Below are 15,839 nucleotides of genomic sequence, written 5' to 3'. Positions count from 1 at the left end.
TCTGATACGGGTTTTTTAAATATAGCCAACGATTGAATCCAAATTTTGAATCCCGACATGTTTTTCTTGAAACGAAAAATTACAATGATTTGCAAAAGTGTATAAACAGACCGCTAGTCTTATGAAAAGCGCGATAATACTACCAATTATTCGATTGATCGGTAAGGATTAGCTAATTGTAATTACGAGGTGAATCTGTCAAACAAAATATAATAGTTTAGTTTCATTTGTATTAACAATATACGGAATATTTTATAAGAATAAAGACTTGAAACCACGTTTACAGTTTTGCACATTTCGTCAGAAACGGACTAAACAGTGAATAAACGGTAGGAAACGGAACAGTAAACAAATAGATAAATAATTTCAGTCTGGAAGTCTTGAATAGGAGTTCATTTACGATTTTTATAATAATTTTATAGTTTTCAATATCCCACGTAATTTACCATTACAAATATCTACGGTTATTATCAACAACAGTCTTTCCAATTTCCGCATCAGTCACTACTTCTTGTTTCCTTTTATTGGGTTGGCAACTAAGTGATTGTGGATTTTATCATTAGGTGGTAATGACAAAATCCGCAATCACTTAGTTACCAACTCGATAGTTTCCTGTAATTAGGTACTTCTCTTCTTTGATTTTCCTCCTCTCTTCCCCTTGCTCATTTCTGACTCCATCTGCATCTTCTATCTTCCTTTCCTTCTATCCTTTTATCCTTTTACCCTTTTTACCTTCCCTAACCACTTCACTGTTTTCTCTGCCTCTCTGTTTCCCTGCCGTCTTCACCTCTTCACATTTCTCCAACCAATGTCTTAACGTGTCTTAGCAAAATCTATTCGTGTTTTCCGTGCTACCGCATCTTACTCTAGCTTAGGTTTTTCACTAGATCATATGTACCTATTTAACTTTGGCATAATCCGTGTGCAATCTTTGTATCTTACTACATCACCTTTGCTTCTGCAACTCTTCCTCTCTTACCCTTAATATTTTCTGCCGACTGAAGCAATTCCTTGAAGTGATCTATTCTGTTGTTTCTTTCAACCTCTTCTTGTCAACCGTTCTTACTCTGCTCTCTTTTAAACATTTCTTACAATTCGCTATATTGTCCTCCGTCCTGTTCTTCACTCTCCTCTCATAATTCAGTGGTCTTTTTGTTAATCTTGTTTTCAATTTCTCTCTCTTACCTTCTTCCCACACTATACAGTCTGGGATGCACAAAATGAAACAATATCATTTCTTTATGTGATAATGGCTTATCTCTGCGGCAAATCGCAGAGAAATATGGTACGAGTATGAATGATAATTTCGAAAATAAAAAAAAAACGAAACTATGGTGGTGTGCCAAATTTTACAAGAAATGGTAGGCCGCAGATTATTTCATATATGTCATAAAATACCAAAAACCGCTACTACTATATTTATCTTATAATTGCCTTAACCTTTATCGATCAATCGAACGATTGCTGGTATTATCGTCCCTTTTTTTATCAAACTTGTGGTACGTATTTATATTTTTGCTTCTTATTGTATATCACTTACATGCATATTTGAAAGATTAATTTTTTTCTGCCCCAATAAATTCAAAAACACAAACACTCTAAAATCATATACAGTGCTTGTATTTAAAAAAGCTCATTCCGAAATGTGATTCGATTTCTCAAAATTCCGGGGAATCGCAACATTTTTTACTATTTCTGATTGTTGTCAAATAAAAGAAAATTTTTATTCGATTTACTTTATTATTATATGAAATACATTACATAAATGTCAATTAGATTGTGTTTTAATAGATAAATACATTTTGTTTTTTATTGTTTGCTTAGTTGGATTTATCTTCTTCAGTATTTGAGTCATCACATTAACTAATTGTTCCGAAGTAAGACCAGTTTTCTTCGATTTAAACTTTTGTAAAAGTTCCGTTGTTGTCATTGGTTTACGCATAAGATAACGCCTTACTGCATCTTCTGTGATGCCGGATTCACTGCAACATAACAAAAATACTTTTTACTTAAAAAATTATATTCTAAATATCTTTTCGCATGTTTAATATTTAGATACCATGCTTAATGATTAGATTAGACGAAACCTTAGCTTAAACGAAACATTAGCTTAATTCATAGTATATTAAAAATTATAATCTCATTATTAATTAATTTTAATTATATATAGATGAGAAAGATATATAAAAGATAGATCTATATATATAATACTATTTTCAAAATTGAAGAAATTATGCGGAGAACAATTTTAATTGTTTATAATAGCAAGCGACATACCTGACTCCTGGAATGTAAGAAGTTACTGGTACTAAATTGAAATTATCCAATTTCAATTTTTTTGCTTGTGATAAATCTGGAGATCCAGATTGTTTTCTTTTTAAATTATCTAACATCGCAGCTGGTATAGGAGTTGCAGACCTTGAACTATGAGCACTATTAGATTTTTTATTATCTTTTTCCTTTATTGTATCAGATCCTGAATCTGAATCACTGGAAAAGTCACTAGAAGAATCTTTTCCTGACGCAAGCTTCTTTACATCCTTTTTCTTAGATTGTTTCTTCTTTTTCTTTTTATCTTTCTTCTTATCTGCATCTTTATTGGCCTTATCTTTATCCTTTATAAGAAAGTAAACAAACGGAATAAATATTTCAATTAACATAAACATTATTATAATTTTTAGTATTTTGAATTTACCTTATCATCCTTATCTTTATGTTCATCGTCTTCGTCTTTTTCTTCTTCACCATCCTTTTTATCCGCCTGTTCTTCGTCATCGTCATCTTCATCAGAAGCAAGTAATTTTCTCAATGCATCTTCTTCCGCAACTGACTTAATTTCTTTTTGTTGTTCCAATTCTGATTCAGAATCGGACGAGTCAGAAATGTAATCACATTCTCTACCTTCTTCATCCCCATCGTCACTTTCTTCAAATGCTTCATCATCAGAAGCGTTTTTCTTCTTCTTTTTCTTGACAGCAACTACAATATAAATATTTCAATTTATATTTTAACTGTCTATAATAACAAATACAGAAGTTATTTATTATAATAAAATAAATTCAAAATACAACTATATAACATTAACTATATAAATAAAAATTAAATTATCTTAACACGTTGATTGCATATGACACATTCAATATATATTACAGCATTGTATTTCACAGACTAAGTGTATAACATATCTCATCTAAGTAATAACAAAAATAAAAGAAACATGTAAATAAACCGCTATTAAGTATAATTAGCAGCACATACATTTCTTAACAATATCAGAAATAATATTCACCTTTGCCTTTTCTTTTTTTCTTACTGTCATCTTCTTCATCAGAAATTTTTTTATTTTCTTCGTCATTACTAGCTGAATCATCATCATCACTATTCATCCACTCATCCATTTCAGATATTTTTAAATCTTTCTCCTTTTTACTTGGCTTTTTCCCTTTTCCACCTTCTAACATTTCCTCATCATCTGCACCCTCCTCATCATTCCTAAGTCTTTTACGCAACATCAGTGAAAAATAATTCATTACTTTATTTCTACGACTAAACTCCTGTTCTGCTTCTTCTGCACTCAATGCTTTGTACCTTTGAATTGGTTGAAAATTATACCTGAATATAAAAATTGTATGCGTTAACATTGTAATAAATTCCGGTTTAATACTCAAGCAAATTAATTACCATTCGAGAACGACAGGCAGAAGGGTTAGGGCAAAATAACAAAGTGCAATGTAACATATGTCGTATTACTAGGTAGCATAAGTGTACTGTAAGGTGACTTAAGTAGTAATGTAAGAAAGTATGTAAACCGGAAGTCGTCCAAAGCCGAAAGGCAGGGATTAAGTTTAATAAATAATAAAATAATAATTACCATTCATGCAATGGAAATGCTTCTATAGCTCCATCAGCAGCATGTGTGAAAACATAATATGCAGCATTTTCACTCACACCACCTTCCCTTATACCTTTAAACTTTTTCCCAGTTTTTCCTCCAGATTTTAAAATCCAAGGTTGATCTTCTGGTTTATATTTTCTACTTGTAATACCAAATTTTTTTCTTCTTGCTTCTTCTCTCGCATCTCGTCCAAATTCAGAGCCAGCTCCAAATTTTGGTATTTCCTCTTCTATTCCTTTGTATTCCTTCATATTATTTTCACGTTCCATTTTCACTTGAGTCCATTTTGAAAAGTCAACATTTAATGTGGCATTAAAGCGCATCACATTGTGCTTTTTCTTGTTATTTCTAAAAGACAACATTTTATTTAATATTAATTCTATATGTAATTTGTAGTTATTATAATTATGTAGTAATTATTTTATTACATACTTTGGTACTCTGATACTGAATTCTTGTATCGAAGGCACAAGTGAAACCTAAAAATTATAATTATGTTAATATCTTCAATTACCATTGCAATAAATAAATAAATGAATGAATAAAGTATTTTAGATGTAATTTTCACTTTTATTATCCTTTAATTCGTACAACAATAAACTAGTTTCTATAAAATGTTTCATTTTTCATTCAGTTATAACCTATATACAAATTTTACGCTCCATTTTTAATTGTAATTACTCATACAAAAATTTTACGTTTAGATACCTTTGGAACCGCAGGCGATGTCATCTTGATAATTGAGTTTAGCTTTATAATAATGAAAAGAAGAAAACCGTCACAATATATCACTATGCAAAACTAGATTTTAGGTTAGTAGATTGTAGGTTATTTATAGGAATGGACAATTCTTTGTAAAATTTATGCACATATTATTCATCTTGTTCCAAATTCAATTTTAAATTTAATTCGAATGACTTTAACTCAACAATGTTCCAGAAATGGTACTCGCTGCTGCCAGAAATAACCAAGAGACTATTTCGGTAAGTTCGACTGCTGCTCGTTATTCCCAATCGTCGAATTCCTCAGCTTCACTAGGTGGCACTGCCAGAGGGGATCGATTCTCGATTATCCCAAAATAAGACGTGAGCACTTAGAACGACTGAATGAGATGAATTCAAAATTTGACCCATTTATCTATAGCGTGCCGCTATCTTGAATATCTCAGTCGATCGTGTACTTGATATCGATCCTCGTTAGTATGCAGGAATGAGTAGTGCCATCTAGCGTGTTAATGCTACTGGCAAGTATTTGCACTTTCGGCTTAACTGCTACGGACAGGGGTACTAGCACGGGGAGGATTAAAGTTTCTTAAGGAAGAATGAATGTTTTTAATATTTCTTTAATTTATCAGTTTATTTAATTTCATCAAGTTGCTATATTTATTAACTTATTTTGCCACACATTTATTATTCCGTTTTATTTATCTTCGATCCTTCCACAACAAACTTAGTAGAATATATATAACTATCGCAGTTAACGAGCGAAACGGCCCTTGACGACAGCGGGTGTAGCTCTTCTGTGCGAAGGGCACCCTCGCGTTCAGGAATGGGTGAACTAAAGGGTGAGAACCTTATGTCCCCCATTTTTGTGTCCTTTCCCTCTTATATTCCTCCTCGTTCTTGGCATCTAACGTCAATGAAAAATTAATTTTCCAGTGTTCTCTGTTGGAACCAACGTAGCCTCACAAGTCTTGCCCAAAGACGAGCGGGCAATTGCCTGCTAACAGTGGGAGGAGAAATTGTGAAGACCAGTAGGCGTCTTCAATTATTAAAGATACCGTAACCGGATGCGATTTTACAACCACATTTAACAGTCAAAGGTTGTATCAGCGAACGTAAGGTTTCATTTCCTATTATTTTCGAATTGAGTTATATAAGGGAGTGAGAATGAGTAGACCCAAACGAATTGTTTTATTTAAATAGTAACACTAATTCGAAATAGTCGAGCAATGAGGAGGGTGGTTACAAATCTATGTGTTACAGAGCTCTCACCTTGTTATTATACTCCGTCGATCACACAAGGAGAATTTTCGGTAGTCAATTATACTTGGCTGAACTATCTGAACTTGTTTACCAAATGAACTTCTATTACTGATTTAACTGACCGAAGTAGCTGCTCGTAGTAACTGTTTACTGATTGACGTTAAGTAACTCGCTGAAGCGACTGAACCAAACTGTTTACTGAAAGACCGAACTGAAGCAACTGATTGAAACAACTGTGATTGACTTGATTCGAAGTTCGAAGGATAAGTATCGCGCAATGTTTTGTTCCCACGGGAACTGTTTGTCTTTGTGCGAACGATGGAATGTTAACACGTAGTTATCTTGCGACTGTTGCAATTTCATGTTGGGGTTTGGTATGTGGTCTTCCCAAGAGTATTGCAGTCTTCATTTCTGCTGATGCTCCTCAAGAGCATTACCGTTTCATATTTCTGCTGATTAGAGTTCGATATGCGATCTTCATAAGTACGTTGCAGTTTCCTATCTTTGCTGATAACCTTCTCAGGAGTATTAAGGTTTCCTATTTCCGCTGGTTAGAGTCTGATATACAGTCTCCTTGAGGGCGTTGCATTCTCCTATCTTCCTTCTTCTGCCTACTGGGGTGTCATGGTGAAGTGCACGCGTAAAGCGGGGCGCGTAGGCGAGCGTTCAATTGTTCTGCCAACTCTCCACACTGCAACAGGTATTACTCCACACTCCGTGATATAACAAAGTGTTTTACAGTGTAATCACTTATTCGTGAGATATTTCTTTAAACACTCTGGGGACCGGCTGCTCCGACAAACATATAGTCTAAATTTCCCGGTGTTTTTGGAGCGATTGAAAAATATTCAAAGCGATCAATATTACATCTAATATATTGATAACGGTTTCGTATCATTCAAGCATATAATGTAATGTAAAAACATTTTCATAACATTTCGTTTATAGCATCCATTGCTTTTTTCACTATTTTATTTAACAGTAGTTAAAATTTTTATAGAATACCGCATGAAGTATGAAAGACGCGAATTTGTATCTCTGGTCCCCAGAGTATTAATTCTGTTGTGCTTATTTTTGTGCGAACTAATTGAAGTGACATGGTGTGGCATTAACTGATTGTGACGTGCATATTGTTGCTTTATTATTTCAATTTTGATTGTAGGTTAGCACTTTACGTCGGAGTTGACAGACTTTTGCACTTTTGTTCATTATTACGATTCGTTATTCGCGAAATATTCTATAAGCGATTCGTTGTCATCTCATTTGCGTAGTTCTCTGATCATGAGCGCAGCAGAACCGATGACCTCTGTTTCCAGCCCGGTCGTACAGGTATATAAATTCAATTTCTTGTTTACCCCTTGTTAAAATTTAGTTATTACTTTCTTCTTCGTGTATCATTCCAGTGTAAAAAACCCAAACAGAAAAGGAAAAGGCTGAATAAGAACCGTTCGAGGAAGCGCGGGCGCCGTGCAGGGATGAGGTTCCAGGAACAAAAGAAAAGAAGTTGTATGTTGAAGGAAGTCGTGCCCGCCTTCCTCAGCACAACGAATCCTGCGTCAACGCAGCGGTCCAGCAGTCCTCCTCTCGTTGACTTTACGTTGCCAGAGGAAGATACTGCGGAGCTCTCGCCGTGCCCGTCCCCTGTTGAATTGCTCGTGACGGACCATTGTGCCAAAGTCTGGTTATCTTCGAAGATTCCGGTCGAAATTTTGAATGCGCACGTACGTCATCATATTTCCGGGGCAGGAGGGGTTTCGCCCATCGGTCCTGGTGCATGGATGTCTTTCATCAGATGTATCTCGTCGAAGATTTTCCTGATGTGCCTTCTTATGATTTCAATATTCATCGTTTAAATTCTGATTCTACATTATAGTGTATATATATATACATATATTTGTTATTATATATTGTTATGGCTCGCGTTGATCGCAAGCCATGATATATCCCTATCTGATCTAACGTCACGGCTCATGTTAATCGCTAGACGTGACATCAACCAAAAGATGGACAGTAAGAATAAGAGCCATAAATTTCACCCATGTTCATCGGTGATCTCCCTATTCATCTCTACTTGTAAGTTAAACTATTTTTATATGATGCGTAACAACAAAATTTTAAACGTCTTCAATTTTTTTATTATCGTATTCATTAATTATAAATAAATATAAATTATAATTTGAATAAAAATAAATAAAAAAATTAGAAAAATTTGGTGCAGATTTTGTTTACATATTTTAAAACAATAAATAAAATTATAAAACTAGATTCCAACAACACGTAAAATAGGATTACAACTAGTAATTAAAATAAGATTCCGGAAATTAGCTGGAAAGTGGATTGGTTGCGATTATGCAAGTAAAACCTTATTATCATCGAGTAAGAACAAGTCAGTAACCAATGATTAAAGCGATCCCAAGTACCATGTAGTTGTACTACCCGCTCCCCAGAAGTGGCTTCACACCCATCGCCTTAAGGTTTATGCTCTATCCCTATATTTCTATGTCCATATCATAGATGCATATCACGACTCAATTTTCAGACGATTTTCCCTAGGCTTCGGTATACGAGCGCCAAGACCTGTTTATATGATCGTGGTATACACACCATACACTGTGGCCCAGACTCGTTCGTACATCTAGTAACTAATTCTAGTAATAACATTTAAATGATAAGGAATATAGTAATTTAGTATGAATTTAAATATTTGTATAATTTTGAAATAAAAACCCAATGATTGTGAAAGATTAATTACATGCAATAGATCATATGAAAAATTACAATATTATTAATAAAGATGTATTAAAAATATTATATTGAATGTTTTATTTCTTTCCATAACTGTATTATAATTGATATTTATGTTATTTATGTCATTAATTGATTATTTATTTTATTAATTGATAAAACACATATATTTAGAAATGTACAAGCAAAATATTTACATATACGTAGATTTACGTACATTTATTGGAAACATAAAAGATGAAACACTTAAATGATGGTCGGTCGGCCATCTGCTGATGTTGCAGCCGAAGCCACGTCATATTTTGTATGCTTTGTGACTTAGGTGTGTGAAGTATTTCTCGATTCTCTTATAAAAATTACTTTTCAGCAACCGAAAAGATGAACATATTTCGACTCTTAGGTGACTTATCACATCTCGTTGCAATTATCATTCTCCTTCTCAAAATATGGAAAACACGAAGCTGTGCCGGTATACATCACCAATATGATTTATATACTTATTATACCTAAATTATTATATTTTCATTTAAAATATCCATTTTTAATAATATTTGATGTGTGTTTTACAGGTATAAGTGGCAAGTCGCAAATTTTATTTGCGATTGTATATACAACACGTTATCTAGATTTGTTAACAACATACGTGTCAGCATACAATACGTTTATGAAGATCATTTTTATTGCAACTTCTTATGTTACAGTTTTTTTAATGTATGTGAAATTTAAAGCTACATATGATCATAATCATGATACATTTAGGTACGTCTTTATTTTATAATAGTATAAGTCGGGAACAAAGATAATTGGACAATAACTGCTATCTGTCTCCTTGTCGTTGTCCCCGATTGTCCAGATATATATTAAATGATAGATATATATATATATATAGATATATATATAATGATGTCCAGATATATACTATATCATAATTATAATAATACATTTATTATGTAATATACATACATGTGTATGTTTTTGTAATTTTTAAGTAACATCTGTATGTTGTAATTGTATGTAATAATATCTGTTATTTGTTTTCAGAATTGAATTTTTAATCCTACCTACATCGGTGTTGGCATTATTAATCAACAATGAATTCACAATTGTAGAAGTTCTATGGACATTTAGCATTTATTTGGAGTCTGTAGCAATATTGCCACAATTATTTTTGGTATCAAAAACAGGAGAAGCAGAAAGTATTACCAGTCACTATCTTTTCGCTTTGGGGTCTTATAGAGGCCTGTATTTGTTAAACTGGGTGTATCGTTATTATGCAGAAGATCATTATGATCTAATTGCTATAGTTGCTGGTTTAGTACAAACAATTCTTTATTGCGACTTTTTCTACCTCTATATTACCAAAGTATTGAAAGGCAAGAAGTTACAACTACCTGCTTAGCTGCATAGAAGTATTATCATTTGGAAAATTATATATTGCTCAAACGAGCGGTATTATCATTAATTGAATTTATATAAATTTTGGCAATATTTAAAAATCGAGGAATGTTCATGTACAAAGTATACATTTTATTAATTGTAAAGCATTCCATTTTTCTTTACGTTCAACATCAGAAACATCCATGTATAATTTCTCATTTATATCCCACATGGCAACATTATTTTAGACTGTTATCCTCATTGATTCTCAGCATATTACGTCTTTATATAATACATAATAAGTATGTATTACTATGATAACTATATCATTCATTTAATTAAAATATACATAAAATACAAAATAATTGGAAATGAAGGTAATAATGTTGTGATTTCAAAATTGTTTATATTTTTTAGAAACTAGAAATTAATTATACTGATATTTTATATTTGTAGCTTTTGATATATTAATTTTATTTAAATGAAATTATATCATATTAATTGATTAACAACGCAGAATTATATATTTTACTAAATCGGTTATGTGTATTGCTTCACTAAGAGTTGTGGATCTATCTCTTACATATATAATGCCATTTTCAAGACTAGTCGTATCAACAGAAACTATAAAAGGAATTAAGCATGTATCTATAATTTTTTCTGAAGTGGTTAATATTGTATTTAGGCCCTTTGTTCTTAGCATATTATTTAAGTAAAGTACAAAACGATTTAAATCATCATTTTGGGTATTCTCTTCATTATTTGATCTTTTTATATGAAATGCAACTTTATGTGGTGCTAACTTGGAATGAAGATGCGTTTTGGAAGATTTATTCATATCATATGCGTCACAAAGTAGTGCTAAACAACCCCAATCTAAAGATACCTTATGCTCAACCATTTGTATGTTGGTAAAATCTTTTTTACTATCAACCTGGAAATAAAATAATCCATAAAAATAACTGTTATTTATAAATTTCTATGAATTCAAGTATATGAAAGAAGAAATGCGAGGCACCTGGGAAAATAGTTTTTGAACATCTGTATGGTAAGTTATCTTTTCCACAATAACATTGCCAAATGGAAATTGAGCTTCAATATCTACTACATTACAACCTTTTATTTTTTTTGCTTCTGTAAGCTTAAATCTAGAAGGATATTGTGCTAATCTCCGCCACCAAATTTTACGTTCTTTCTGAATTTTATGGAATACATCTTTTGTTTCTGTATTATTGTTAAAAATATTTGTCGCAGCAATTCTGTGAGAATTTGATTTTTGTATAGACAATAGATTTGAATCCCAATAATCTTTTGAGTTCTTTATTGAAGCTAATCCAAATGGTATATCACTCATTTCAGTTTTTATAACAAAATTTAGAGTCTGATTAAATTCATCTGATAAGAATATATTATAGCGTGACATTGTAATGCAATTTAGAAACCATTGTTCTTCAAGATTTCTTAGTAGCATTTTACCTTGAGGGCCATATTTAAGCCCGCATTCTGTAAGACTAATAAAATGTGAACTTAATTCCTTTAGTATGTTTCCTATATTCATGATGCTTGTACGATAGTCTGCAATGGAGCTACAAAATATTCTTCCTCTGTAATGGCAGCATTCATTAAGATTTCTTTTCTAGATATGTTATGCTCTACATTATCATTTCGCATAAGCATGGATTCTGTCTCAAATGGACTATACATAGGTTCAATTTCTTTGTTAATCTTTGTATTGCGTAAATTTTCTGTAAAAATAATTGCAGCTTTTAGGACAGAAGAACCATAATCGTCATCAACATTAAGTAAAGATAATTGTTCTATTTTTTGTATTGTCTCTTGTTTTATAACTGGCATTGTTGAACTCGAATCTATGGGCTTCATAGAATGATGATAAAGGACTGAATTTGAAAACATCGGTAAAAATATATAATTCAGTCGTTGAGTACATCGAACAAGTGCCATTTGTAGAATGTTACTTATAATAATCAGTATTCTTACTTATCCAACAATTAAATTTTCATCTAACAATTATTTTGTGATTTAATATTCTGTCACTGTAGTCAATACAATTTCACATTTGTTTTATATGTATTCGATGCAACATTTTATAGTTATACGTTATACAGACTGTTATACTTTATATGTACTACATATATAAACTACCACATCTAGCGTGTTATGGGGGGAAAAAATGGCCGTAGAGGGAATTTTGATGACGTAATGTAGCACGGTAACGATAGGAATAACGGTGCATTTGTGTTGGAGATGCGATGACGCTATAATTTGGAATCATTTATTTGTAGACGCTTGTATGTGTTTATATACAGCTTATATATTATGATTGGAGAGGTATAGCGGATTTGTACTTTATAATTTGTATTGTTCTATTAAAGTTGCAGTATGACTATAAGTTCAGGCAAGACTAATTTGATGTAATCTCTGTTTAGGCGACATAAAATTATTGACTTCTTGTTTTATGTATTATGATAGTTTTCGACGCGTAAAATTCAAAAATACAAGTATTTAGAAATTCAGCGGTTCAAGAATTATGCGTATGTAAAATTTAGCATTTTTAGCCTATTTTATAGGTTAGTATGATGCCATATTGCCTCTATTCATTATTTGATTGGGCCGACCACGATCGCGTAAACAGATCTCGATATTCATATACATACATATACAAGTGGTTACGTTACCAGATTGAGGGAATTTAGAGAAAAATCACTCTAAGGTAGAAGTAGAAGGATTTTATTCTGTGATGAACGAGACAGAAACAATCTACTGGTTTCTGATTGTCTTGTAGAATCAGAACTTTGTTTTTTTTTCCATATTGGCTTTTTTATGACTCAATCCTTGCACTATTTTCGCTTTCGGGTGTCGAGACTTTTTTTTATATGAGTTGACTTGTTCATATGACCGTATCCAAACCTAATGCAATATTCACGATTTTAAATCTTACCGCAAAATGATCGCCAATCACGTGCATTTGTGTCATGGATATAAGAATATCGAGACAGAGCAATGACTAAGCGAGGCAAAGCCGTTTCCACGGTACGGAGAACGTGGTTATTTGGGGCCGCATTGGTGAATTGGTGTAGTTTGTAATCTTATTATCGTAATCTTATTATCATGAAGTAAAAGCGAGTCAGGTCAGCAGTAGGGACAAAAAGAGGGTGATTAGTTGTTACGAGGAAGACCAAGATGTATTGTGAGAAATGCCGCACAGTGCATAGTAAACAATTGTAGAAACAGTACGCGAAGTCATCCTGTTTTAGGACAAAAAAAAAGGAAAAAAAAAGAAAAGAATAATGTCTTGTATCATCGGTAAGAAAAATATTCTCCTTGCATATATAATGATTATATATATTGTATTGTCAAATGATACAAAATTATACATTTAACTAATTTTTTAATAGATTTTCAAAGAATGAACAATTAAAATCGTTTTGGTTAAATATACTAGAACTGGAGGCGGAATCAGTTAAAACTGAAATAAGAATTTGTTCAGCACATTTTGCAGAAGATGCCTTCTATTTATTACATGGTACAAAGTGACTTCGACCAAGTGCACTACTGTCTAAAGGTATGAAATTATATTATTATCAGAACTGAGAGTTAATACCTTGTTTGTAATGTCAAGAGCTTATGAATATGTTTGAAAAGAGTTTTGCACAACTGTTTACCATATTGCAAAACAATTTGCAAGTGGTATCAAAGTATTCAAAGAAAGCCTATTCCTATTTTGTTATTTCTATATTCATGATTTGTGCATAGCTAGCTATTCTATTCATTAGATGACTCATGGATAGAGGCCGACATGGCGTCAAAGTAACATGTAAAATACGTTAGAAACGCACAACTATACATATGCATAATTCTTGAACTGTTAGATTTCTAATGTTAAGACTCGCTTTTTTGGATTCTACGCATCGAGAACTATCATAATATATTTAAAAAAGTCAATAACTTTATGTCCCCTAAACCAAAGCCTAAATATCTAATATTTTGCTTCAGTATAATTTAAAAAATAATCATTTATTGAAGAATACAAGTATTTTGATATGGATATATTGAATGTGTGCATTAGTTTCTTCTTTTGATATTAATTCTTTGGAAATTTTTGGAAATATATTGTTATAATATTAAGAAAAATTAAGTCATATTGGAAATTAACTAATAATGAATATTTTACATGTAGGCAGTACTAACAGTATGCTTGCTGTACCTGGTTCTAGTACAGTTACTAAGAAAATTAAAAAGTCTAATGAGAGTGAATCCAGTAAGCAAGACACATGTTTAATACTCCTATATGAGTTTAGATTAAAACAGGAATAATTTTTTTAATATACAAGTACTTCCTAAATTATAGAATTACAAATTGAATATAATTTTCCCTTTTAATATTTATTTATTTTTTTATTGTTTTTAATCTTTGCAAAATGCATTGCTATAATATTTAAAATGAACTAATAATGAATATTTTATGAATAGGCAGTAGTAGTAGTATGCTTTTCCCTCCTGCAAGGAAGTTTAGAAGAAAGAAATTCCCTGATGGTTGGCTGAATAATCCAAAATTTGCAACACGGCTCCAAAGATGCGGTGAACAGCTGAAAAGAGCAAACTGTTGAAACATAAAAACAGTCTGGAGCACATAACACGTGTGGATATAAGAGAAAAAGCTGCAGGTGGTGTAGTACTGTCATTATTGACATCAGATTATATCATCTCTTTATACATATGTCAAATAGAATAATGTTATATTTGCTTATTTTTAATTATAGCGAGTATAGGGGAGACCAATCACGTCAGTATCGACACCCTTTAACAATGACAGGTAATATCATTGATTAATAGACAAATAGGTTAATAATCAAATATCATACAAAAAAGTATACAAATTCTAGAAACGATATATAAATACATATATAATAAAGATTAACTATTTGCATTGCTTTGTTTTTGATATATCTTTTTTAACCCTTTCGCGATGGCGGAACTAGTCACAAGTATGCCACTAACGAACAGGTCATCGTGCTATTAGTGCACACCATTCACATTAAGAATGTCTCACGTTTTCGGAGCTCCCAGTGAGTCCGTAAAATCTTAGAGTATTTTGTTGGAACAGTAGAACTAACAGTAGAGAACTTAAGTATGTTTCGGATATAGGGAATGTTATTGAATCTTTGTTCTGTATTTTAAAATAAATCCAGTAATAAATCTTCACTTTGAGTTGTTTATTGGAAATTATCTAATAATGATAGGTGTAATTCAGTAATATGTTTGCATATCATAAGTTTTAAAGCAGGTATGCACACACAATCCAACGTCACATTCATCGCACTGCTATATTAGTATAGCATACATACATGCTGTATTAGTGACATGTTATGTTGATCGTTCGAATGTTAGTTTTGGTTTTTGAAAATACTTGATAAATAACTGAGATCGAAATATGTAAGTATTTTGTGATATTCCTTGTCCTTTTTCCCTTACTCTTCTTCTTTATTGAAAATGTTGCGCCAATTTCGATAGGAGGTTGAAATCTTTAAATAAACTTGTTGTGTGAGTTAAATGATTTGTAGAATTATAATGACTTCGGTTTCCTAAGTAAATTTATATTCGAGAATATAAGGCTTTTGCAACGGGAGGAATCGTATTATATTCATACCAGTTAAAGAACTTTTAGAACTTCTGATAAGCAAAGACTAAAGAATTGAATTGTATGGCGAATTGTAATAGGCTCTGCTTACAGTGATTCTTTATATATAATCGTTAATCACAGCGCGCAGATAAAATTTTGCGTACGCTTGTGATTAGTTATATTTGTATATTATATA

General features: G+C 31.9%; 5 protein-coding genes across 5 annotated transcripts; 2 read left to right on the top strand and 3 right to left on the bottom strand.

Moving 5' to 3' along the window:
* Positions 1-1,743: 1,743 nt before the first annotated feature.
* LOC117214584 (general transcription factor IIF subunit 1) lies at positions 1,744-4,723 on the bottom strand. Its single transcript, XM_033460794.1, has 7 exons — positions 4,604-4,723; positions 4,328-4,374; positions 3,872-4,243; positions 3,290-3,612; positions 2,696-2,979; positions 2,278-2,615; positions 1,744-1,982 (listed from the first exon to the last, which is right to left on the bottom strand). Exons 1-7 carry the CDS (start codon positions 4,625-4,627, stop codon positions 1,769-1,771), a joined length of 1,602 nt encoding a protein of 533 aa, XP_033316685.1. The 5' UTR covers positions 4,628-4,723; the 3' UTR covers positions 1,744-1,768.
* A 1,728-nt stretch (positions 4,724-6,451) lies between these two features.
* On the top strand, positions 6,452-8,020 carry LOC117214586. Its single transcript, XM_033460797.1, has 3 exons — positions 6,452-6,580; positions 7,152-7,209; positions 7,284-8,020. The coding sequence occupies exons 2-3, from the start codon at positions 7,162-7,164 to the stop codon at positions 7,731-7,733; spliced, it is 498 nt and encodes a 165-aa protein (XP_033316688.1). The 5' UTR covers positions 6,452-6,580; positions 7,152-7,161; the 3' UTR covers positions 7,734-8,020.
* Positions 8,021-8,861: 841 nt separating this feature from the next.
* On the top strand, positions 8,862-10,375 carry LOC117214532 (ER lumen protein-retaining receptor). The gene is made up of 3 exons (XM_033460704.1): positions 8,862-9,094; positions 9,195-9,384; positions 9,667-10,375. Exons 1-3 carry the CDS (start codon positions 9,004-9,006, stop codon positions 10,022-10,024), a joined length of 639 nt encoding a protein of 212 aa, XP_033316595.1. The 5' UTR covers positions 8,862-9,003; the 3' UTR covers positions 10,025-10,375.
* LOC117214530 (DNA polymerase subunit gamma-2, mitochondrial) lies at positions 10,132-11,631 on the bottom strand. The gene is made up of 2 exons (XM_033460703.1): positions 11,021-11,631; positions 10,132-10,936 (listed from the first exon to the last, which is right to left on the bottom strand). The coding sequence occupies exons 1-2, from the start codon at positions 11,558-11,560 to the stop codon at positions 10,508-10,510; spliced, it is 969 nt and encodes a 322-aa protein (XP_033316594.1). The 5' UTR covers positions 11,561-11,631; the 3' UTR covers positions 10,132-10,507.
* On the bottom strand, positions 11,144-11,994 carry LOC117214533 (glutamyl-tRNA(Gln) amidotransferase subunit C, mitochondrial). Its single transcript, XM_033460705.1, has one exon. The coding sequence runs from the start codon at positions 11,962-11,964 to the stop codon at positions 11,557-11,559; it is 408 nt and encodes a 135-aa protein (XP_033316596.1). The 5' UTR covers positions 11,965-11,994; the 3' UTR covers positions 11,144-11,556.
* Between the last annotated feature and the right edge of the window lie 3,845 nt (positions 11,995-15,839).

Source organism: Bombus bifarius, unplaced genomic scaffold, assembly GCF_011952205.1.
Source record: "Bombus bifarius isolate JDL3187 unplaced genomic scaffold, Bbif_JDL3187 scf7180000009201, whole genome shotgun sequence".
Classification (NCBI taxonomy): domain Eukaryota; kingdom Metazoa; phylum Arthropoda; class Insecta; order Hymenoptera; family Apidae; genus Bombus; species Bombus bifarius.
The sequence above is the reverse complement of the archived record's forward strand: the minus strand, read 5'-3'. Positions and strand labels throughout refer to the sequence as shown.

What these genes read in the sequence shown, in the direction of transcription:
- LOC117214584 (XM_033460794.1), bottom strand. Translation starts at nt 4,627, where the DNA reads ATGACATCGCCTGCGGTTCCAAAG. An exon ending in GCATTTCCATTGCATGAATG is followed by an intron (nt 3,613 to 3,871) that starts GTAATTATTATT and finishes TTTTATATTCAG; the next exon opens with GTATAATTTTCAACCAATTC. An exon ending in GAAAAAAAGAAAAGGCAAAG is followed by an intron (nt 2,980 to 3,289) that starts GTGAATATTATT and finishes TTTATATTGTAG; the next exon opens with TTGCTGTCAAGAAAAAGAAG.
- LOC117214586 (XM_033460797.1), top strand. Translation starts at nt 7,162, where the DNA reads ATGAGCGCAGCAGAACCGATGACCTCTGTTTCCAGCCCGGTCGTACAG. An exon ending in TTTCCAGCCCGGTCGTACAG is followed by an intron (nt 7,210 to 7,283) that starts GTATATAAATTC and finishes GTATCATTCCAG; the next exon opens with TGTAAAAAACCCAAACAGAA.
- LOC117214532 (XM_033460704.1), top strand. Translation starts at nt 9,004, where the DNA reads ATGAACATATTTCGACTCTTAGGTGACTTATCACATCTCGTTGCAATT. An exon ending in GAAAACACGAAGCTGTGCCG is followed by an intron (nt 9,095 to 9,194) that starts GTATACATCACC and finishes TGTGTTTTACAG; the next exon opens with GTATAAGTGGCAAGTCGCAA. An exon ending in CATAATCATGATACATTTAG is followed by an intron (nt 9,385 to 9,666) that starts GTACGTCTTTAT and finishes ATTTGTTTTCAG; the next exon opens with AATTGAATTTTTAATCCTAC.
- LOC117214530 (XM_033460703.1), bottom strand. Translation starts at nt 11,560, where the DNA reads ATGAATATAGGAAACATACTAAAGGAATTAAGTTCACATTTTATTAGT. An exon ending in TTCAAAAACTATTTTCCCAG is followed by an intron (nt 10,937 to 11,020) that starts GTGCCTCGCATT and finishes TTTTATTTCCAG; the next exon opens with GTTGATAGTAAAAAAGATTT.
- LOC117214533 (XM_033460705.1), bottom strand. Translation starts at nt 11,964, where the DNA reads ATGGCACTTGTTCGATGTACTCAACGACTGAATTATATATTTTTACCG.